Source organism: Ischnura elegans, assembly GCF_921293095.1.
Source record: "Ischnura elegans chromosome 13 unlocalized genomic scaffold, ioIscEleg1.1 SUPER_13_unloc_1, whole genome shotgun sequence".
Taxonomy (NCBI): Eukaryota; Metazoa; Arthropoda; class Insecta; order Odonata; family Coenagrionidae; genus Ischnura; species Ischnura elegans.
In genome coordinates this window covers 6916150-6939868 of record NW_025791657.1, presented here as the reverse complement: position 1 = coordinate 6939868, position 23719 = coordinate 6916150, and the positions used below count along the sequence as shown (strand labels likewise).

Here is a 23719-nt window from a genome sequence, read left to right as displayed (position 1 = left end):
TGAATTTGACTTTGATTTTGGGCAATAAAACCTTCTTTCTCTTCTTTCATACACCAATCTAACACATACTTTTGACCTTATACACGCAACAATGCGAAATATCCGCTAGAATATTTCACCTATTTCAAAAAACATTGATCCAAATTCTACTTATAATCCACAGATTCTCTCAAAATCATGCTCGAACGTTTTATAAATGGGTCACTTTGATAATAAATCCGAGATTTGTTGAAAATATTGAGGTAACCATGAGGTAACTGGGGGATATGCAGCTATAAAATTAGTCAAACACAGAGAAGAAACCTATCCAGAAAATGGTTCTAGAAACCGCCGCCAATCCACCAATGGTCAAATAAGGGGTTCCAACTCTGTTTCACCCATGAGGCAATCCCAAAAACCTTTGGTGTGGTCTTTGAACTCGTTGAACTTTAATAAATGCTGAATACCTTGTGCATTGACAGGCCCTCAAAGGTTGTGCGGAGGCAGATGGACCTGAAGGTGATCTTCCTGAGAAGCAGCAATCTCAGGAAGACGATGAGGAGGAGAGCTTCTGTCCAAAGCTGGAGAGCGATTTGGATGAACGGGATGAGTGCAGAAATAGTGATGCCGGAACCAATGTGGTGAGTTTGGGATACTCCCTGATCGACAGTTTTTTAGTAGACTAAGTACAGCAGACTTGTGATTATCCGGCCTCGAATCATCCATGCATGATTTTCACTCTCGCTCAGTATTTAATGAAATAAAATGCATTTGTATCCAAAAATATCCGATCCAAAAGATCCAGCTCCGAGAATCAAGGATTTGATCCGAATCCGGATCAGAAAAAAATCCTGGATCTGTCCATCCCTGAATAAAAGCATGGTGTTACAGTTGCTATTAGCGCCCATACTTTTTCTTTGGCAGAAAGACATTTCTGTAGATGATTAGAGGGACGGAAAAGGGGCATGTCGAGTGACAGGAAAAGGAATGCGTACAAGGAGGTTGTAAATATAACAGACTCCTGATAATCAGGCTGCAGTATCTGTGTTGTGGATTACGTGCGTGATTTCACTCTTGCTCAATATTTTAGCGACCTTTATAAAAAAAGAAAATTGGATGCAAAATCATTGGAATAACTTCATTAATACTAGGATACACCAAGCATATTATTTCTGTTGGAATCCCCTTCGAAATGGAAGCAATAGTGAGCTAGCTGCATTCTCGGGAGTACCATGTTCCTTTTTTCCAAGCCTTGCAGCTCACCACCGCGCTCCGTGATCATGGATACAAGTCCCGCTGCAATTGCAAGCAGGGAAACTTGTGTGATCAGCGACTACATGGCATGGTGCCTGACAGTGTAATTTCAGACATCGAGCAGTGGTTTTGAAGCATTAGTCCAAACCACTTTTCTGTATCCTTGATCACACAGCCACGGATGTATGGTTTTCACAACCAGGCCTTATATGGAGCATAAATAACGCAAGTACAACCATGTTATCACTGCTAAAAAGATCGCGAACTGGCGAAGAAAGCTGTAATTGTGTCAAGGGAGCACTTTAAAATAGCGGAATTATGTCATTAATAATAATATATTTTGTGTTTTGATGTAAATTATGAGCATAATAATACCAATATGAAGTGAAAGTTTGGGTTATCCGTGTTCTCCGATTATTCGTGTCGTCTCTTCCCATCATTTGTATGTCCCCTTTTGCGTTTCCTTATGGCTGCATGGATCACAACCAAAGCAGACAGAAAGGTGCATAGCATGTGCCCGAGCCCCCCAGTGCAACTTTTGGGTGCGTCTTGTCTCATCTTTTGCGTCGTTATCTCATTACCCTTTGTTACATCACATCGCACAATTTCTGGTAATCCAGACACGAATTTCTAGTAATCCAGACACATAGGCACACCTCTTGACACGCTCAAAGATGAATGAAACATTTAAATCCTATATGATCGAGGAGGTTATTACTATCTGGAGGCTAAGATATGCGTAGGATTAAGTACTATGCAAATGTTAGAGATTTTCTAAAACATTTTTTCCTCCATTAGATATGATGTCTTATCATAATTTAAATGGCAAAAGTAAAATATTTTGTAATGGACGATATACAGTATCCTTGATCTATTGTATAGCAGCTTTGTTTGTTTACCTTCCAACAAACAGCACAAATATCTTTATCCTTCTCAGCACTGCTCAACCCATTAACAACCTTATCTAATATTTCCATGTTTTCATAACTAAGGTGAGCCCTTCTTCTATGCTTCAGTGCAGTACTTGAAGTTGCTGTTTAAGTATTCCCTATTCCATATTTATCATTGTCTTTTTTCTTGGACATCATTAGTTTCCAAGGTGGCTTATTGATTGTGTCAATTCAATTTATTCCTAGAATTCTTGATAATTTACTGGATGCAGTGTAGATGAATGGGAGTCAAGCCATCACTACTGGTTTCCTTTTTTTGTTTTTTGTTCTATTGAGGTTGACATGTTTTCCTCGTAGGGTTTCTTAAGAGCAGGATGGATGTCCCTTTCACAACTGAAATTTTTACTTCACTTTGCTATCACAAAGGACTACATAATGTGTAAAAATCGTGTATTTTTATCCAGTCCCATCTGAGATATGCAGCCTCAAACTTAGCAAAAATTTAAAAAAACCAAATTTTAAAAATTCATTAACAATTAACGAGTGAGTTGTCAATTCTTATACTCTATAAAATGTGTGTACCCAATGATATCTTACTGTAAAAAAGTGTTAACTCTGATAAATTTCTCCTTCATGGTTTTTTTTTAATTTCTAAAGAGTGGAATTCTTCAATTTTTGACCCCCTACTTTGGAGACCATTTAGACAGGTAAGATTTGCATGGGGAATTATGGCTATGAAACACTATTGTATGGAAGAAAGTATTGTAAAAAAACGATGCCAATTTCAATCTTGTAGCATGATGCAATCCAGGGATAATCGACAATACAAACGTCTTCAAAGGGAAATAAACGCTCCGTGATTCAAAGCAAAAATGTCCACCCCATGTAAAGGGTGTAGAATGAAATTTTTTTGAATCGGTTTTGAACTTCCCATTTGTGTAGTAAAAACATATTAAAAAATTAAAAATATGAAAAATGGTTAAGCAACCTACCTTTGATCACTTCAAATGGATTGACCATTAGGGTGCCTCGTTTCGCCACCTTTTTTTGGGAGCGAATCGTAATACCCGGCAAAAGTTGCGTACCCGGGTGGGTATTACAGATATGATTTTTTTTTTCAAAATCGGTTAATATCTTCTGTTCGCCATTTTGTCTTGAAATTTCGAAATTTTTAACAAAAAACGTTGAAAATGTAAATAATTTAAATTTCGTTTTGGCAAGCACTCATTTTTTCCAATTGTGTGTAACATTGGTCTTTCGTTGATATTTTAGACCAAACGCGACAGCTCTATTCCTTCTAATTATCGAGAAGATGACCTTTTCTCGTGTCCCCGAGAGCAGTTTTGAAGGTAGGCAATCCGCAACAAACCGTCTAATTTTACGCTATGCATGCGATAAATGACGCGAAATAGAGATGTTTTTCAGTTAAAAAACGTGTAATGAATGTAAAACGATGAATCAATTCCTCGGTGTCGATGTCAATTCTGCGGTCCCTCAGGAGGCCCTTAAGTCACCTACCTCTCTTCTAATTCACAGCACTATTGTTTCACACACTGCACTACAACTACGCACACAGCACCTACAAATTTGCTTAGATAATTATTGACTTAAGTCGCATTGGACTACTAGATGTCCCTGCACAATTATATCATATCGTCGTGTGAGCACCAAGCGAGCATAAAGTATCTATTTGATTTTTTTTCATTCTGGGGAGGATCAATCCCCCTTGATCCCCGCCCTTGCAATGGCCTTGCCTGATGAGAATGACTCATTTGTTAATTTTGATGTAGGTTACTTTTTTACCACTTTTGCTTTCTGCGCAGATCATCAAAGAGGAGGAGGCAGCTAATGATAATGCTGGATCTTCTGCTGGCACAAAAGAATGTGTTCGAGATGCGATTGAAGAAACTTCACAGTTTGCATGCTCCGTTCAAATGACTGAAATATACATTCCTGTGCAAGACTGCCAATTACCCGGAGCCAATATTGTGGTAAGTTTTATTATCATCTAGGAGCAGCATGGCCTTTATTTGAGTAAAATTCTTAGTTGTATGACAAAATTAGGATTGCGTTGAGTGTATGTATGCGTTTGTATGGGATGTCACCCTCAAATGTGCGAGTTTCTGTTGTGCAACTTTTCCAAATGTACAATATAATACAAAACCATTGAGATCTTTATCGATTTTCATGTAAATCAATCTTTTTTGTACAGCATCACTATTCTTCTGACGGAAAAGTGTTTCATTCCATTGAGTACTCCAGTGGTGAACTTTATTTTGTCTACTTTCAAGGTAAAAGTCTTTGCTATGTCAGAGAGCCTAAACACGAATCTTTTTCACCTGATTAGATCCTTGTTGTAAAATCCTGCTAATTTTCTCATAGAAAGGTGATGCTTCCCATTCCTTTAATTATGTTTTGCTCTGGTTGAAACCTTGCATCTCTATTAATTCCATTCTTTGAGAGTCCAATTCCAATCACCTCTTTGTTGATCCGATCCCAATATATATCTGCATAGATGAGAGATATGGCTTCATTAATCAGAATGGTGTAATTGTATGCGATACAGTGGTTGGCTACTGTAGATCCCCCTGGGTATCTTAGTCTTATGCAACGTTTGTGCTCTGACATCTTGGTTTAAATAGTTATTCCAGTTTTACCAATCTGTATGTCTCCACACTCATGAGGCATGTGATAGTAGTCGCCAGAGGTCTTTAACCCTTATATGCATTTGCTGCACCTTAGCGGTGCTCGTGGTTTTAAAATTGGTGCAAAAATTTTCTATTCCGATGGAAAGATGATGATGAAAGATTCAGATGTTCAGAGACTCTCGTTAATACGAACAACGTTATTACGAAGTACTCGTTTTTACAAAGAAAATCGTTGGCCTCAACGAAAAGGCCTATCCTAGCTATAGGAAAAGAAACTTTAGTACGAAATTTTCTTTTTTACGATATTACGAGCCTCATTCCCGGTCCTGGCGGTTAAAAAATGAACTTTATTACGAAGTTCCACGCATAAGCTATGGAATTTAGATTGATATTCACTACGCTAAGTTTTAATAATCACGCCACGTTTAACTTGTCCTCGTGTACTGTGACCGAGAGCGTCATTTATGGTATTTCTTCAACATTCGTGCAACGTTATGCCATAAGCTTCATTCCTGGGGGATCATGGTGACAGACTCATTACAGCTCGTCAATTTGATGTACAGTTAGTGCTCTTCCTACGCACATTCGATTTACGAATTTTCAGGTATGACAGCATTAAAAATTTCAAATTTGGAATTTGGCGCCTTTTGATTTGGCCGTTTTACGCCGTGCGGCGTAGAGGAAATCGTACTCTGGGCATAATCTGAACAAAGTATCATTCATTCCGGCGTGAAATTAGGAACTGTTCAGCGTTTCGCCCGTTGTTCCTTGCCGCGGAGAATGATTTTTTCGGCTCCGGCTGCGTTGCACGCCCATTTAGTTCACTTCGTCACAATCGTGAGTTAGCGCATGATTTTTGTGAAGTGTTGCATTGTGCAGGATAACCGTACTCCTCAATGCCTTCCATACAGTACGACCGGTCCGGTGACGGCACAATAGGGGTGCGGATAATCCTTCGCCAGCACGGTTTGCAGCCAATCGCTGTCCCCCAAACGCACCTCACATTATCGCCTAGTCATATAACGTTGTCAAATTCATACAGAGCAGCGGAATAAGCCTGATCCACTAAAACATGCCTTTTCTTTGAATCCCCAAAACAAGTGATTCTTCCACTGGGTCCTTCACGCTCGTCGTCCTTTTCCTCTCCTTTGTTCACGGAGGCCATTATAGGCGTTTCACTTTCTCACCGGCAACGCTGCCCCAACCTAGACTATTCTGCAGTCATCAGACAACTCTCGGCGGCCGGACCGTGGGTTTATCAACTTAGGACCAAGGTCGTGGAACGCATCGAGTTCGTAAATGGTGCTTACTGTATTCGGGAGGATATCAACCCTCGATTACGTCATGCCGCATGCCGAAACTGAAACGAATTTTCCTGTTTATATATATTTCCGCGTAATTCAATCGCATTTATCATCCACGGAGTTTTCGACGATTCCTGAAAGACTCGTTCATACGAACTTCGTTATTACGAATCTCCATATTTTCGGTCCCGTGACTTCGTAATAACGAGAGTACTGTTTTTACCATTATCAGTAGAAATTTTTTAAATAAACGCTAACTTTGAAAGAAATTATCTAAAAATGAAACACCATCTCTGCGGCACCGTTAATCCTGTGACGTAACTAAATTCGTAAATCCATATGAGGGTTAAACTCTGCACTTAAGCTCCGTAGATTTTCAGGATGCATGTGGATTGTCTCAATGTTTCCATTTTTACGAAATGCATGACAATTTTCCAGAAAAAGTGGAAAGAAATGAAACAGCGAAAAGGGAATTGGTGTCAACACCACCAGCATCTTTCGCCAACATTGAGAATGTTGAAACATCTAGGTTGGTGAAGCTGGAAGAACAAAATATGCAACCCCTTGGTTGCCAGGCGACGATGTTTGCTTGCTGTTGCTGAGTCAGCAAGTGCATTAACCCTTTCTCTGCCATCGGGCCGATATATCTGCCCTTGCTGGTTGAGCGAAAAATGCCAGGGGCCAATTTATCGGCCCTAATGGGGAGCATGCACAATTTTTTTAAAGTACTAGAATAAGAAGTCCTTTACCTCAAATGTACTTGCCGAAGATTTCGCGTATGAATAATGCTTTTCAGCTGAGTTATGAGTCTTTAAAAATTGATCTTCATCGGCTGCTTGAAAACACAACGTCATCGGAGCGTGACGTCATGGCACGGTATCCACTGATGACACACTGAGAAAGTGGATAGAAAATCGATCTACGAGGGTTCAAATGCAAATTTGGCGAAAATAATTGCTGTTATAACGACAAAATGCAGACTGTGAATATTTTGGGTTGCCAAGGCGTTGTTGAAATAAATAAAGGGGATTGTTTGGGGAGATTTGGAATGAAAATAAAATTAGCCTCCATAAGGAAATCGAGCGAAAGTAAACTGAGGTATTTTGCTTTCTTAAATCCCTCATAAGTCAATTTGTCCTTTTAGGATCTACTACACAGCTCGACGAAGATTTTTACTTCGATATCTTGCATTCAAGGCTCTACCACTCTACTCTTTTAGCGAAGTGAAAGGTGTACCATGCGATGCCATGAGGAGGCGTTTCAGGCCACGTGACTTCAAGCGATATTTGAGCATTTTTAATTAGCAATTATTGACGTAAGCAGAGTACTAGGAGAGTTTTGGCTCATGTATTTGGACTCGTGAGAAAATTTTCTACTCAATGAGACTAACTAGCATGATGAACAAATTTCATGCATGTTCCCCATTATTTCACTTTTTTTCCTGATTGTGGCCTTTTCAGCGGCTGTAATTTATGTAAACCCCCATAATCTTTCTGTGGTTATAAGAGGTAAATATATCTTAAGAATTGGGAAAAAATCTATACGTATTAAATAAAATTGAGTAGCTGTAAATTTTTTTAAAATCTGAAATGATGCTAATTTCAGAAAATAGCCTTGGCAGTCTTCGTACATCCCACTTGCAATTGGCTGGCAGTGAAAGGGTTAAGTTTGGTCATAAGAATCTCAGGCATCCACAGTTTCGACCAGCTTGAGTGGTCTCTGGAGTAGAGCATGGTTCTATTATTATGGATTAGAGATGTTATAGTTATTATATAGCTTTTATTGAGTGACACTCAACTATCCCTTTTAGTTTAATGAGAAAGAGGAGAAGGAAGAGCTCCTCAATGAGAAGAATTATCCTGCATTTAACTCACCAAATGCAGTTGGCATTTTAAGTGATGCTGTAGACCCCCTGGAAGTTGATGACGAGGTAAGTGCACTTTTACCATGTTAAGTTTTTCTGTCTCAAAAATTCATTCCTCTCTGGAACTTTCCTGAAGTCATTCAGTAGAAGCATTCAATTTTTGTCTCACATGGTAATGTAAACTGTCCCTTTTGTTCATTACCTACAAGTTTGAATTTTGCTCCTGAAAAAGCAGTGAAATCCATTTATTTGCCGATGATAATGTCATAAATATATCAAGCTAGTGTTTGCTCTGACTTTTAAATTCTGCGTTTGGATTTGAATAATGTTTATCTGAGGAGAAAAGGGTGGGGCATAGGAGTTAATCTGAGTAAATCCTACTTAACTCATGGGGCTGGGTCTGTGAAAACTTTGCATGGTTGGCACTTGAAGGAACATGCATCCTTTGCAATCACAGTACCAAGAGCTGACGAGGACCGATGTGAACGGCATATAGAGTTTTGAAGCAGTGGTCGCACTCGAGTGACCATTCAATCCCAAGGGAAAATGGCATAACTTTAGCAATAACTTAATTTCCCCTCCATTTTGCTGAAGCTTCGTTGGTGTGCATTATCAAACTTATTGTTTCAAAATGATAATTTCATTCTTCTCTTAATACCCCAGCTATTATTGGCCACACCAACATTGCTTACCATAACCTGGTGGTAGCATTAAAAAATACTGTTATTGATACAAAAATATTATTTCGGTAACCCGTGGACGAAGTCTTTGCGCAACTATGCAAGCTTCGGCAGTTAGCCTGGAAAAATCAGGATCCAATATCTACTTCGAGTTTTTATTCTCAACCATTTGTAAAAAGACTCACAACAAAGTAAAACAACAAACCCTGGACTACAAAAAAGTACTTAGATACTTTTTCTGTTAATAAAAAAATGGCATTGTCTGCAAATATACAAAATTATACATTTCATATAAATCTTAACAGTTATATGTATAGGTAACCAATCGGGTAGTTTCCTTCATCATAGAAAACGAAAGGCATTGGTGCGATTCATTACCCACCATTAGTGAATTCATAATATACAAATTCTTTCGTTTTACAAATCCCAGTTTAGACATGTGGCAAAGGTCCATTTAACCTGCTTTAAAAAAGGCCAGATTGGCGCCCATGCGATGCCACTCCACATGACGTCACAGGGACCTAGTTTCTATATGAGTCGATAGGAGTTTTACATCGTCTGAGATTAGCAATGCATACATGTGGCACAGAGCTCAGGGAAACATCCCTTAATGATCACCTATTAAAATTGCCTAAGTTTGGAAAGTTTCCTTTGTTTGATAGGGGAATAACAATCCTTGTTTAAGCCAAGAGCTACCTGCTAGGAGGTACTCTGCTACCTGCTAGCAGTCTGCATCACAGTGGCTCACATATAATCACCACAAGGTCACCTCACACGATGGCAGCGGGAAACAGAATGAAGTCACATGGGCTTTTCCCATCATTCATACTTAGCTGTCACATTTTCGTGCGCTTGAAAATTTTCACTTCATTTAATCGCGAAAAATAGATATTGTCATTTAAAAATCCAAAAGTGTTAAATGCGTACTCCAGAGGTAATAATCTTTCGATTAAGGCAATAAAAAATTCAGTAAAACCTTTCTACATCGTAATGGAGGGGACCAAAATTTGAAATTTGGGCAATTTGATGTATGTAGGTTCACTATAGAGAGGTTTCAGTGGTAGGCAACATTTTTTCATATCCTTGGGAAATGAAAGGTGTACAGTCTTTTTAGCCATTATATTAATATATTTAAACATGTATGCATGCATAGGTAAACAGATATTTACAATTTAATGATTAAACAAAGATAAAAGTAACTTGTTCAAGAGGCCTTCTTAGAAAATAAATTAGTTATTGAGTTTGCTTAAAAAAATTTTCAAACTCTTTCGAAATAATGTTTTCAATTCCATGAGCACTTTTTAAGGTCATTTTCACTATAAATAAATCACTAGCTGTTTTCGTTAATACCTTTTGACCTAAGAAATAATTCCCTGGTCTTAGAGTTGTAATTAACTAATAGTGTTCGGAGGAAAGTACAATAGTTTTATATTTCTAAACATAATTTCTTCATCCTCATATTTCACAGCCTGAGTTATTTTTATTTATGCAGCCTAGATATACATTTTCTTATGTTTTTCTCGGTTTTTTGAAATAGATTTCAGGGTGAATGATGGCATTCCAAAGGTCACTGCTATATCTTTCTTCTGACTGCCCTCTTTGATGGCTAGGAAAATTGCTAATTATGTGGTAATATCAAGCAGTTGCCTTTTATTTCTCGAATCCATCATCAGCCTATGATGAGTTAAGTAATTTTCATATGTTATGGCAAATAATTGAAAATACTCCTTATAAAATCTTTCAGAAAATTGATTTATTATTCTTATAACATGTGACTTGTTAAAGATTATAATAAAATTAAAAAAACACGTGACTACTGCAAAAAAAAATAGACAAGAAATTGAGCATAATTTTCAAAATTTCGTTGAACTCCCTCTCTCCAAAATACAATGAACGTAGCGTTCCGAAGAAAAACTCAGTCGAGGGCACACAGAAATGCTAGTTCTGCATAAGGAAGTGATTTCTTGGTGAGAATGCTGGGCGAACTACTTCAGAATGTGGCGGCGATGGTAAAAAATTTCAATACCCTACCGCGTATCAGCTAGTTAGCTGTCCTTCACCTACCGTTGTCGTGCAAGGATTCATTCAGTATTGCTAGAACCAATTCCGATACCCGGACTCCCGATGGAAGAGTAAGATTTCGCGGCATAAATACGCAGGCAAGACATGACTGTTGCTAAGTGCAATAAATTGTAAAGTACCATCGTTCAGGAAAGCATCGAAAAAATTACCAAGGCGGTAGTAAAAAAGTGCTACGCCGGGAAATATGGGAATAAAATAATTGTAAAACAGTATTTGATTTATTTCAAGTCGCGGTGAATTCATGAAATATTTTCATTTTGGAAGCGGAAGTAGCAATGCGGTTGAGTAATGCAGTCTCCATGGATGGGAGTGAAGTTGGTTGAAATATATCCGCCAGCAAGCGATTCAGGGTGCGCTGGTGGCCTCTTTTATTAACTGAACATAGTATGTAGGCACTTGCAAGAAAATAAAGCCATAAGTAAAAGAAAGCAAGTGCTATCGCGCGATTTTGTCCATGATTCGAGAGAAAACGACGTGTTCCATCTTCATTTACTGTCACTTAATGTGATTACGATAGTTGGATGCCTTTTTCTTATTTACTGTCAGGTATGCTCTCCTATGGAACAAAATTGCCCTAACTAATGGTTAACGTAATTGTTTAAGGTTTATAAAAAAAATAAGCCTGAAAAATTTATTGCTGAAAATGTCATTCCATGTAGGTAATCGCGGCTGCATTAATGGTCTCTAGTGGTCTCGGTACGATTTGCGGAGGTAGTTAGGCCATCTCGGGGGTGTCTTGTTGGTATGATGTATGGAGGTTTTACGAGATAAAGATGGTCACTATATAGAGGTTTGCCTATAAATATACATGTAAATCTGATGGGACCAGAGGGTTGGTACGAAGTATGGAGGTTTACGATGTAAAGAGGTTCACTACATAGAGGTTTTACTGTAATAGGAAACCACCCAATACCTGTTCAGATGATGGTGTAGGCCTAAGGTGTTACTGACCATGGTTAAGACCGCAGTTGGGTGAACAATTAAGTGAATGATTTTCTTAAATAAATATGGAATCTTCTAGTTATATAATGGACCAAAACAGAAGAATTGTTGCTTCGATTACACAGATATTTACTTTGCAAAAGGATTGCCCTGTGCCAAAATATAGCCTTTATTCTTTGCAGCACAGGAATTATTACTGTTGAATATAAACTTTTGGGCTATGTCACCGTGTCAATTACTGGGATGGCCTAACATAACCGACCGATTCTGGTCGCTTTCTCAAGGGTGACGTGTACCCACAGAAGTAATAAAGAATCAGGAATTATAACCTTTGTAGGGTTGGTAATGTTATTAATGTATATCGCTTCCATGGACAGTGGCTAGTTTTCCATTGGGTAATGGAATTACTATCTGCTCTAAAAGTAGCTCTACATTCTGTATGAATCATGAGAAAATGAAGTCAACGATAAAAATTGTATAAATGATTACAGGAATGGCACAGTATTTAAGGCACAGTTATTCAATTTAGAATGAACATTATTCAAAGACTGTCTCATTGTTCAAAGAAATTACAAAGTGTTCATTGCTGTATATGTGTGGATGATAGTTCTATATTGTAAAAGAATGGTGTATTAAAAGAATATTGATTCTTATGTGCATTGATTAATGAGTTGATTCCTACTTTCAGCTTATGTTTACAGAGGACGAAAAAGTGATTGGTAATTCTGAAATGACCAATGACTCTATGACTGAGGCTATAGGTGAGTAAACTCTAGGTCTTGCAATTTATGCGTAGAGCTGTTGTTGTAACTTTTTTGGAGAATGAAGAACCTAAGTTAGTCATCCATGTGTAACTTTTGTTTTATTTAGTTTACATGTCACTTAAATATGAGAGAATGTTTATCTTTACATTTGTGTGGTCTGGATTTCTAATAATATGAAATGTAATGTATTATATTTGTAAATGTAATGTATTTAATGTAATGAATTATCACAATTTCCTTTAACATTTATGTACAGTAGAAGTCCTTTTAATGTAAAATATTTTATTCTGATGAAGTCTATTGATATTTAACTTGTGCGACCATTGGCTAGTAAAATTTCATATTTTAGTGACATATTGCATTTATGGCAGTGAAAGATTCGTATAAGATCTGCACTCTAGTCCAGTCAATGAACTTCAACAAATGAGTTCTTTATGACTGGTGTTATAGACAAAAATTTCTAATTATTAATGATCCATTACGAGTGCTTAGCATGAGAAACCAGTGCCCGTACAACTAAGGGTGGTATTTGCATAAAAACATGTGGGTGGAATTCAGTGAAATGACTGAATGAAATTGTTTCCGACTTTTTTTGGCAGAAATGCCATACATCCATGTTGAAATACATAACACCGGTAGTACTTTCCACCCATTTATGCACTACTCCACCGCCTACTTTTTGCCTAGCTTTGACACTCAAATGTCATTCTGAATTCTTTCTGGCCTGTGTCTATGGAAGGAAAACGTTTTCTGTGCTATGGGTAGCATGATAATATTTGAAACCTCTTCGCAAGGAGTTCTTTTTTTTGGGGGTTGAGTTACCCTGGTATCCTTTTCCTTGTTATTTGGGACCCAGCCGGTCCCTTACTCCAACCACTGGAGTGGACCGTAGAACCCTTTCTTAGCACGAATCCACATTCAACTCATTGCATTGCTAGTGCATTTTTCTACGAAATATTGCAATTGATTTTCAAAAATTTATTCTTCCAAAAGAAATACTAACATTATATAGGCATTTTTGAATTTTAAATGGATGTCTAGCATTAATTACAGCCAAATTAGTGAACACAAGGTACTGAGAGTTGAAGTCCAGAAGTGGTATTAGCATGTTAAATTAAAAAAATTGGCTTGAAGTTTGTAATGCACAGTCTTATTCAATTATTTTTGTAGGCATGAAAACTGCTTGGTTAGGTGTAACAGTGAATCATGTCAGAAAATACTTTGTAACAGAAAGTAAGTAGATATATTATGGATTTCAGAAATAAATACCAGAAGACAAATCAATACTGCTAAGTTGCAGCACAACTCAATTTGAATAACTTGTGTGTTACAGTTTGCTGCTATTGATTAAAAAAATGATAATCCCTAATATTTAAATATATAAAATGATGTTTCCTGGAGTTTAGGTCAATAAATTAAAAGTTAGCAGCCAACGTTTCGTTTTATTTTAAAAACATCTTCAGGGCTATGTTAGAAAAAAAAAAAATTATGAAACAATATAAAATGCAGAGAATTAGGCAATATACAATATATATACTTAAAAAAGGAGCAATCGTGCCTTTTTTTATATAAACAATATAATTAATAGAAATATATATAAACATATATATATGAACAGAATGGATTATACAAAAAATTTTGACATACCTCTAAACTTTGAATACATTTATTGATATTTGGTTTCTACGGTATTGAAACAACCTAGGTTACCATTAATTTTGATGTATTAAATAAAAATAAATTTTGCTGAGGTTATCGATGTCTGTTTTTTTATTACAGCAATTTTTTGTTTTTGAAATATAAACCATTTCTTTAAAAAGTCTTTTTTTCAATATAATTTCATGATCCAAAATTTCGGCGTTCTCAAAATCAAAAATATGGCCATTGTTTATGCTATGGCTAGCTAGAGCACATAGAGTTATACCACCTTTTATTGTTGATTTATGTTGAGAAATTCTATTTTTTAAATATTGCGATGTTTGTCCTACATAACAAGTGTCACAGTCGAGGCAAGAAATTTTATATATTATATTACTGTTTAGATTTTTAGGGGTTTCAGATTTTATTTTTGTGTAAATGAGCTTGTTTAGAGTGTTATGATTCTTGTGTGCAATTTTATAATTTATTTTTTTGAATACGTTCGAAATTTGTTCAGATAATTTACCAATATAGATGATTCCACGGTATGGGGATGTTGTACTTGCTGAATCATTTTTGTTTAGTGAATTTTGAGTACGTGAAAGTCTAGTGTTGTTTTTGTAAAGTATAGAATGAACAAGTTTTTTTGGAAAATGGTTTTTCTTTAGAATATCCTCAATTATTTTAATGTTTTTTTCGTGAAATATATTATCGCTCAAATTCAGAGCTCTAAATTTTAGTGCAAGCGCTACATTTACTTTATGTTTAAGAGGGTGATGTGATTCGAAATTCAGAAATCTATCCGATTTGTGTGGTTTCTTCCACCAATCCACATGAATCGAACCATCATGATTTCTAATGGTCAGCATATCAAGAAATGGTAGAGTATTGTTTTTTTCATATTCTATTGTAAATTGCAATTTAGGGTGGAAACTATTAAAATAATTTAAAATGGTGTCTTCCTTGATGTCATTGGGAAGTGCTAAATATAAGTCATCAACAAACTTGTAAATGAAAGGAATTTTGAAAGGTAAACTAGTAATTACATTGTCTAAGAGATGGTTCATCGTCAAATCAGCTAAAATGGTCGCTACTGGGGAACCCATGGGGACTCCATTTTTTATTTGATATTGACGGTCCTTATATTGCATATATCCTTGATTGACAGTAATATCATACAATTCAAAGAATTCTTCCTTGTTTAATATTGTATGATCAGATATTAAAAGCCAATTTTCTATAATAAAATTGTTTAATAGATCTAGTGGGATGTTTGTAAAAAGAGATTTAACATCTAGAGAGCACAGTTTATGATTTAAGGGAATCGTTTGTTGTTTAATTGTATTATAAAAATGAAAAGAATCTTTTAAGTTATATTTATCTGAGGATAGATTCTTAAGAATGCAAGCAAGGAATTTGGCACATTCATAAGTTGGACTATTTATGAAACTCACCACCGGTCTTAGGGGTATGTTAGGTTTATGGTCTTTAACTAAACCATACAATTTTGGAGGAATACCGTTGTTTTTTGTTAATTTACATTTTGTCTTAAAATCTATTTTCTTTTCTTTAAAAAGTTTTTTAACCAGTGTATTTACTTTAGTTTGAAGTGAAGTAGTAAAGTTTTTATTTTTTGGAATCTCCGTATATATGTCATTATCATCGAGTAAATCATTAATTTTTTTATCATATTCTTCTCTATACATTATTGCTGTGTTATTAGTTTTGTCTGTTTTAAGTACAATTATATTTGGGTTATTTTTTAAAAAAACCTTTGTTTTATGCAATAGATTGATCATATTAGACGATTTAAAGTTTACCTTTTCCTTTTGAATGAAGTTAGTTATTATATTAGTGCATTGTGCTCTGATTTTGTTTCTAATTGATGAATTGTTCAATTCAAATATAATACTGTCTATATCTGCTAAAAGTTGTGTTATTGGAAAATCTTTAATTGTGTAGGGGAGGGCAAATTTTGGACCTAAGCTTAGAAAATTGGATATGTTATCCGGTATATTAATGTCTGTTAAGTTTTTAAGCCATACAGTATTATTTCTCTTTAAATCAATATCAATTAATTTTTTAAATTTATTAATGTCTCAATTTTATCTGATTAAAAAATTTTTCAAAAAATTGTTTTTGGAAACTAATAAATGATTCATATAAAAACTTAGGAATAATCAAAGATAGTGCCTCCTTTTTATAATCGAGTTCCTTCAAAATTTTGCGTAATTCCCAATTACAAATTCGTATTTCTGTGAGTAGTATGGATCTCTTAAATTTATAAATCATCCTGTCAACATCATTGGTAAAGGGATGATTTGAGTTAACCAATGCATGCGTACATTTCACATTTTGTATTATATGTGATGGAAAAACATTTGATAATTTACATTTCAGTAAAAATATGCTTGCATTCTTTTTTATCGCCAAATGCTTGGTAAGATTTGAAATTTCCTTTGCAATTTTTTAAACAATTTTATTATAGAAAATTGGCTTTTAATATCTGATCATACAATATTAAACAAGGAAGAATTCTTTGAATTGTATGATATTACTGTCAATCAAGGATATATGCAATATAAGGACCGTCAATATCAAATAAAAAATGGAGTCCCCATGGGTTCCCCAGTAGCGACCATTTTAGCTGATTTGACGATGAACCATCTCTTAGACAATGTAATTACTAGTTTACCTTTCAAAATTCCTTTCATTTACAAGTTTGTTGATGACTTATATTTAGCACTTCCCAATGACATCAAGGAAGACACCATTTTAAATTATTTTAATAGTTTCCACCCTAAATTGCAATTTACAATAGAATATGAAAAAAACAATACTCTACCATTTCTTGATATGCTGACCATTAGAAATCATGATGGTTCGATTCATGTGGATTGGTGGAAGAAACCACACAAATCGGATAGATTTCTGAATTTCGAATCACATCACCCTCTTAAACATAAAGTAAATGTAGCGCTTGCACTAAAATTTAGAGCTCTGAATTTGAGCGATAATATATTTCACGAAAAAAACATTAAAATAATTGAGGATATTCTAAAGAAAAACCATTTTCCAAAAAAACTTGTTCATTCTATACTTTACAAAAACAACACTAGACTTTCACGTACTCAAAATTCACTAAACAAAAATGATTCAGCAAGTACAACATCCCCATACCGTGGAATCATCTATATTGGTAAATTATCTGAACAAATTTCGAACGTATTCAAAAAAATAAATTATAAAATTGCACACAAGAATCATAACACTCTAAACAAGCTCATTTACACAAAAATAAAATCTGAAACCCCTAAAAATCTAAACAGTAATATAATATATAAAATTTCTTGCCTCGACTGTGACACTTGTTATGTAGGACAAACATCGCAATATTTAAAAAATAGAATTTCTCAACATAAATCAACAATAAAAGGTGGTATAACTCTATGTGCTCTAGCTAGCCATAGCATAAACAATGGCCATATTTTTGATTTTGAGAACGCCGAAATTTTGGATCATGAAATTATATTGAAAAAAAGACTTTTTAAAGAAATGGTTTATATTTCAAAAACAAAAAATTGCTGTAATAAAAAAACAGACATCGATAACCTCAGCAAAATTTATTTTTATTTAATACATCAAAATTAATGGTAACCTAGGTTGTTTCAATACCGTAGAAACCAAATATCAATAAATGTATTCAAAGTTTAGAGGTATGTCAAAATTTTTTGTATAATCCATTCTGTTCATATATATATGTTTATATATATTTCTATTAATTATATTGTTTATATAAAAAAAGGCACGATTGCTCCTTTTTTAAGTATATATATTGTATATTGCCTAATTCTCTGCATTTTATATTGTTTCATAATTTTTTTTTTCTAACATAGCCCTGAAGATGTTTTTAAAATAAAACGAAACGTTGGCTGCTAACTTTTAATTTATTGACCTAAACTCCAGGAAACATCATTTTATATATTAAAATAAGGTCAAGAAAAAGGAGAAAATATTTAAATATACTTATGAGGATCTCATCAGGAGGTTGATCAGGAAATGATTTAGATTGATATCATATTCAACCTGGAAAAATGTAATTGCTCCCTTTATGACTTTTTAACTGTTATCCTCAAGCGGAAAAAAGGAGGAAATTATTTAATTTTTAAGAATTTTTATTTTTTTTAATCAAATTTACCTCTGATTGTTAACTACGCTTGGTTTATGGTTGATGCATTCCTTTTTCAACAAAAATGTGGTGTGAATTTTTAAATAAAAATGCATTAACTATTGCCTCTTCCATGGCACACGTGTTTCTATTGCTAAGTACTTTATGAAAAATGTTTATTTACTGACGTGAAAAGTAATTTGTAGTTGCTAAAAGTAAACTCATATTGAAAATCTGGAGCAATTTAATATTTTTGGAATTATATTCCTTAAATATTTTGATAATTGTTGTTCTCTCACGTAGAAGGATTAGGACAGCATTATTTTCTCCTCAAGTATTCTCAAAAGAAAAATCTATGCCATTTTAAATATTAACTTAAGGAACATTACGATGTGTATAATCCATAACCACTGAACACATGTTTTTGTCTTTTAAATGGATATTTTTTAAAAGGGCATGATTTCATTTTTCTTCAGCAATTTCAAGCTTGATATGAGATAATTCTTGATGCCTGACTTTTCTTTTTGGACAAAATTGTAGTTTATTGAAATTACCAAAAAAGACTGACTTCTGATCTACTTGCAAAGGAATGAAAGGAAAACATTATTCTCCCCTTAAGTATTCCTAAATGAAAAATTATTTGTCATTTAAAATATCAGCTTCAAGAATATTACAATTTACATAATACAAAATTACTGAGCACACATTTGTCTTTTGAATTAACAAATTTTTATAGGGGATGATTTCATTTTTCATCAACAATTTCAATATAGTGATTATTATGGATGCCTGCCTTCCCTTTTCAGACATAATTGAACCAATATTGGAATTGCCAAAAGGGAATGACTCCTTATTTGTGTTTAGCAACCAGCGAAAATATTAATTAAAGGGAATAGGTTTCAATCTATCAAATGGTTTTTAAAAATTAGATCTTTGAGTCCTAGATTGTAATATGATTTTCTTTTCTAGGGCTGTCAATTCCTGACCAAGTGCTGGTAGAAACAACACCAACTTCACACCTGCTGGCAGAAAGAAATGTATGGAATGACCTTAAAGATGATTGTATTGGTTCATCAGCCTCAGTGACACACATTCAATCCAAGACTGTGGCATCTCCATGTTGGGATGGAATGAATTCGAAGGATAAAGATTTGAAAGAAGGCATTGCCCATCAAGCTGACAAGGTACTGTCTAACTCAATTCCTGATGATGGACACAGTTATATGGAACACATTCCAGCATCTAGAAACAGTGGAAATGGAGCCACAATGACTGTTGTAGGGGATAGAAGGGATGCACCAAATATCACAGGTAGCCTTAGGTTGATCAGAGTCACTGAAAACAGAAGAATTGGCATTGAAGCAGTAATGGAAAACCAAAAAGAGATGAGTTATTGCTTCATCAAAAATCCTAGAAATGGTAAAAATTCAAACGAAAAGTTATATTATTGCTCCCACTGCAGAGATGGATTCAACACCAATGATGATCTGATCAAACACATGGAAATTCATTCTGGTACCAGCAATTTGGATCCTAATGATGAATCATCTATGGGAAAAGATGAGTCATTCACAGTCCCCGCATCAAGAGAAGAAAGTAATAATTCTCCTGAGTCGTCCATCTCTGAGACATTGACGGGATTGAAAAGGAGAAGACGAGGGGCGATGCAAAAAGTAAATACTCCTGTGTTAGAAATCTGTGGTGGAATTGGAGGGAGGAAAACTGCGGAACGAGTGGGAAGTTCTGATGGGGATGGGAAACCATACATGAAGAATATGTCCTCAGAGTCCACCACCTCTTGCGCGAGAAACCTCAGAAATGATGCGCTAGGAGGCGCAAAAGGAGGGCCTTTCAACTGCAACGTGTGCAACAAATCGTTCACTCGGAGAGGCATTCTTGGCAATCACATGCGTTCGCACAAAGAAAGAAAACGTTATCCGTGTACGATCTGCAGAAAGTCTTTCGCTTCGAAGTTTCACATAGCTCAACACATGCGCACGCACACGGAAGAGAAGCCTTTTTCATGTAGTGATTGCGCAAAGTCTTTCTCTCTTAAATGCAACCTCATGATGCATTTGCGCACCCACACAGGGGAGAAGCCCTTTTCGTGCAATTATTGTGCAAAGGCTTACACAAGAAAGGAGAAACTCATCCTACACTTGCGTGTACACACAGGAGAGAAGCCTTTTTCTTGCAATTATTGCGCAAAGGCTTTCAGTGGAAAGGACAATCTCATCCTACACTTGCGTGTACACACGGGGGGGAAGCCCTTTTCGTGCAATTATTGCTCAAAGGCTTACTTTAGAAAAAATACACTCGTCCAACACATGCATACGCACACAGGGGAGAAGCCTTTTTCGTGCAATTATTGCGCAAAGACTTTCTCTCTTAAATGCAACCTCATACAACATTTGCGCACCCACACAGGGGAGAAGCCTTTTTCTTGCAATTATTGCGCAAAGGCTTTCAGTATAAAAAAGAAACTCATCCTACACTTGCGTGTACACACAGGGGAGAAGCCCTTTTCGTGCAATTATTGCTCAAAGGCTTACACTAGAAAAAATACACTCGTCGAACACATGCATGCGCACACAGGGGAGAAGCCTTTTTCGTGCAATTATTGCGCAAAGACTTTCACTAGAAAGGACAAACTCGTCGAACACTTGCGTGTACACACAGGAGAGAAGCCTTTTTCGTGCAATTATTGCTCAAAGGCTTACACTAGAAAAAATAACCTCGTCAAACACATGCATACGCACACAAGGGAGAAGCCTTTTTCGTGCAATTATTGCGCAAAGACTTTCATTAGAAAGGACAAACTCGTTGAACACTCGCGTGTACACACAGGAGAGAAGCCTTTTTCGTGCAATTATTGCGCAAAAGCTTTCCCCAGAAAGGACAAACTCATCCAACACACGCATACGCACACATGATAGAAATCTTTTTCATGTTATCACTAAATCTTTAATTAGAAAAGAAAGTCTCATCGGATACTTGCATGCACACACACAGACAAGAGACCGTTTACATGCAAGATTTGCAGGAAGTCTTTCACTTCTTCTCTTACCAATCACATGCAAAAACACTCAGGAGAGAAACCTTTTTGTAGAGATGTGCGAACAGTATCCGCGAATACTCAAATGCTAGAAAGTATTCCATATTCGAGATCTCGATTAATTATGCTACAGCTAAAATCTTGAATGCTTTGAATTTCGTGCCATACACTGTCGCACGCACATCGTTGGTACTTTTTTCAGAAAATGTAGAGAACTCTAATCACTTAGTGCATGCAGTGCTGCTTTAGGCAAGTTGACGAAATACATCAAATTCGCGGATTAGAGTGGTGAAAAGAGTTCGACATGAGAACTGAAAATGACTGGGTGTAAAAATCGGAAAATCCCCAGTTTCCCCCACCAGGAGAACCTCAGTGCCATGAGATAGTAACTGTGTGGCACAATTCCCAAAATCAGCTACCCCCTCCATCCATCAGTCATCGGCCCCTTCTCCGACGCTTTCCTCCTCTCCAAAATCGAAACGGCCCCAGCTTGCGCAGGGTTCGTATTATGAAGACCATAAATCAAAAGCTTCAAAAGAAAATATCAGGTTACAGGAGAATAATAGAAACATGTTTCGCTCTTCCCTTTTTCTCCACACTGACCTTTTTCTGCTTACCTGATTCGAAGTTCCCCATTTCTGGAGGTCAACTTCTGCATGAGTTATCTGCTTGCCCAAAAGCTGTCACACAATGACTTTAGGCAATTGATATTGCACCTTTATTAGATTGAAATATTAGTAATGTGCGCATAATGTAAAAAAATAATAAGACCTAACACGACATATTTCTGACTTTATTTAAGCATTTAATGTAAGGAAATAAATGCCAAATACGATGGAGACTTATTATTCTGGCAACACTCAATGTCCTTGCCACTTAGTTTCTGGGAAGTTGATGGGGTATTTTTTTTTGCAAATATATCAAGTTACAATTTATGACTATGCTACGAATCTATTGTCACAGTTACAGATGAAGGGGTATTTTTTTCAGGATATTTGGTTTCTCTCTGCTAGCAATTTGAATTCATCTGCCTATCTTGTGAGAACTTTGACTGAAAGTAATTCACGAAGAAACCCTGGTGGAGAAGCACGTGTGTTTTTCAAAATGCCTCGGATTATCCACCAGCACTTGACAGTAGGAGTCAGGGTAAAGTGATCTACCTGTTGAAAATAAGAAGTTGGATTAAGCTGAGTATCAGATGGGCGAGCCTCTGAAATGGCTTTTGGTAGATAGGAATGTATACATCAGGCAGAAATCCATGGTAGCATTGTAAATGCCGAGATGGCATGCAATCATTTTTTGTGAGGTGGTGTCCCCTTTGGATATGTGAAAGAGATGTTAGTTGAATCAACTATATACCCTAATTATTTCCATAAAATTAAAATATTCCATTAATCAGCTAAATTTCTGTATCAATCCTTTAAAGGATATCATAAATACTCACCAAAATCCTGGGTTTCCTGCTGCACAGGCCACCTAGTCAAACATTCCTATATTCATCGTTTTCTCATCCATCCCCTTGAAAAAGGATTGATCGAGGTTCCATTGTAAGACATCTTTTTCAATAATTATTGTGCAGTCTTTCTCTCATGAGAGCAACCTCACTGTACACATCTCCATAATACCCCGCAAGCCGCCTATAAGGCATGTGGCAGGGGGTGTTTGGACGCCAGCTGTTTACAGCTAAAAAAATGAAGTTCTCTAACAAGGTTGGGACTAGCATTTATTAAAGTCCTTTATGGTTCGGGGGAAACAAATTCCCATCTCTGTCCGTTCGGCAACACATCTCTCTTAATTTATCGCTTCTGTCGGACCTGGAAATATAGTGTGGCTCTAATATTATGTTTTCTGTGTCGCTCTTAAAGATATCCATTCTCAATTGTTCAAGCAATCTAAGCCTAGGAAGCAACCTCTGAGTCTCCAATGGCTCCCAGCCTAATTCGCTTAACATCTGGGTAACACTGTCTGCATGCCCGAAGCAGTTTTTGACGTAACACACAGCCTTCCTTTGTATTTTATTCAGTTTGCAGATTGTCTTTCTGCACCGGATACAATACGCTTGCTGCATATTCAAGGTGCGGTCGGACGAGAGCGAAATAGCACCTTACTTTTACTTTCTCATCCAAAAATCTTCCCACAATGCGCTTGATTAATCCTAACTTCTTCTGGGCTTTGCCACAAATATTCTTTATATATGTTCCCCACATGAGGTTAGTGGTTATCATAACTCCCAGGTACTTCATTTCGCCTGTTGCTTTTATGTAAATACCATCCACTGCATAACACATGGTTAGAGTTAGACGAATTCCGCAAGAAATGTACCACCATACATTTGCTCAGATTAATTTCGAGTTCCCACTCTTGGCTCCACAAATGAACATTTTTTAAGTCGATGATAGAATTTCATAGAGTGATCTCTAATTTTGCGATAGATGACAGCGTTGTCAGCAA

The 23719-nt window shown here is 36.0% G+C and overlaps 1 protein-coding gene across 1 annotated transcript; it reads left to right on the top strand.

Annotated features, from left to right (window-relative positions):
* Window positions 1–264: 264 nt before the first annotated feature.
* LOC124172378 (zinc finger protein 2 homolog) lies at window positions 265–21406 on the top strand. The gene is made up of 5 exons (XM_046551827.1): window positions 265–620; window positions 3947–4114; window positions 7886–8005; window positions 12332–12404; window positions 19183–21406. Exons 2-5 carry the CDS (start codon window positions 4058–4060, stop codon window positions 21144–21146), a joined length of 2214 nt encoding a protein of 737 aa, XP_046407783.1. The 5' UTR covers window positions 265–620; window positions 3947–4057; the 3' UTR covers window positions 21147–21406.
* Window positions 21407–23719: the final 2313 nt, after the last annotated feature.

Coding starts and splice junctions, on each gene's coding strand:
- LOC124172378 (XM_046551827.1), top strand. CDS start 4,058: ATGACTGAAATATACATTCCTGTGCAAGACTGCCAATTACCCGGAGCC. Junction 4,115..7,885: donor TACCCGGAGCCAATATTGTG/GTAAGTTTTATT, acceptor TATCCCTTTTAG/TTTAATGAGAAAGAGGAGAA. Junction 8,006..12,331: donor CCCTGGAAGTTGATGACGAG/GTAAGTGCACTT, acceptor TCCTACTTTCAG/CTTATGTTTACAGAGGACGA.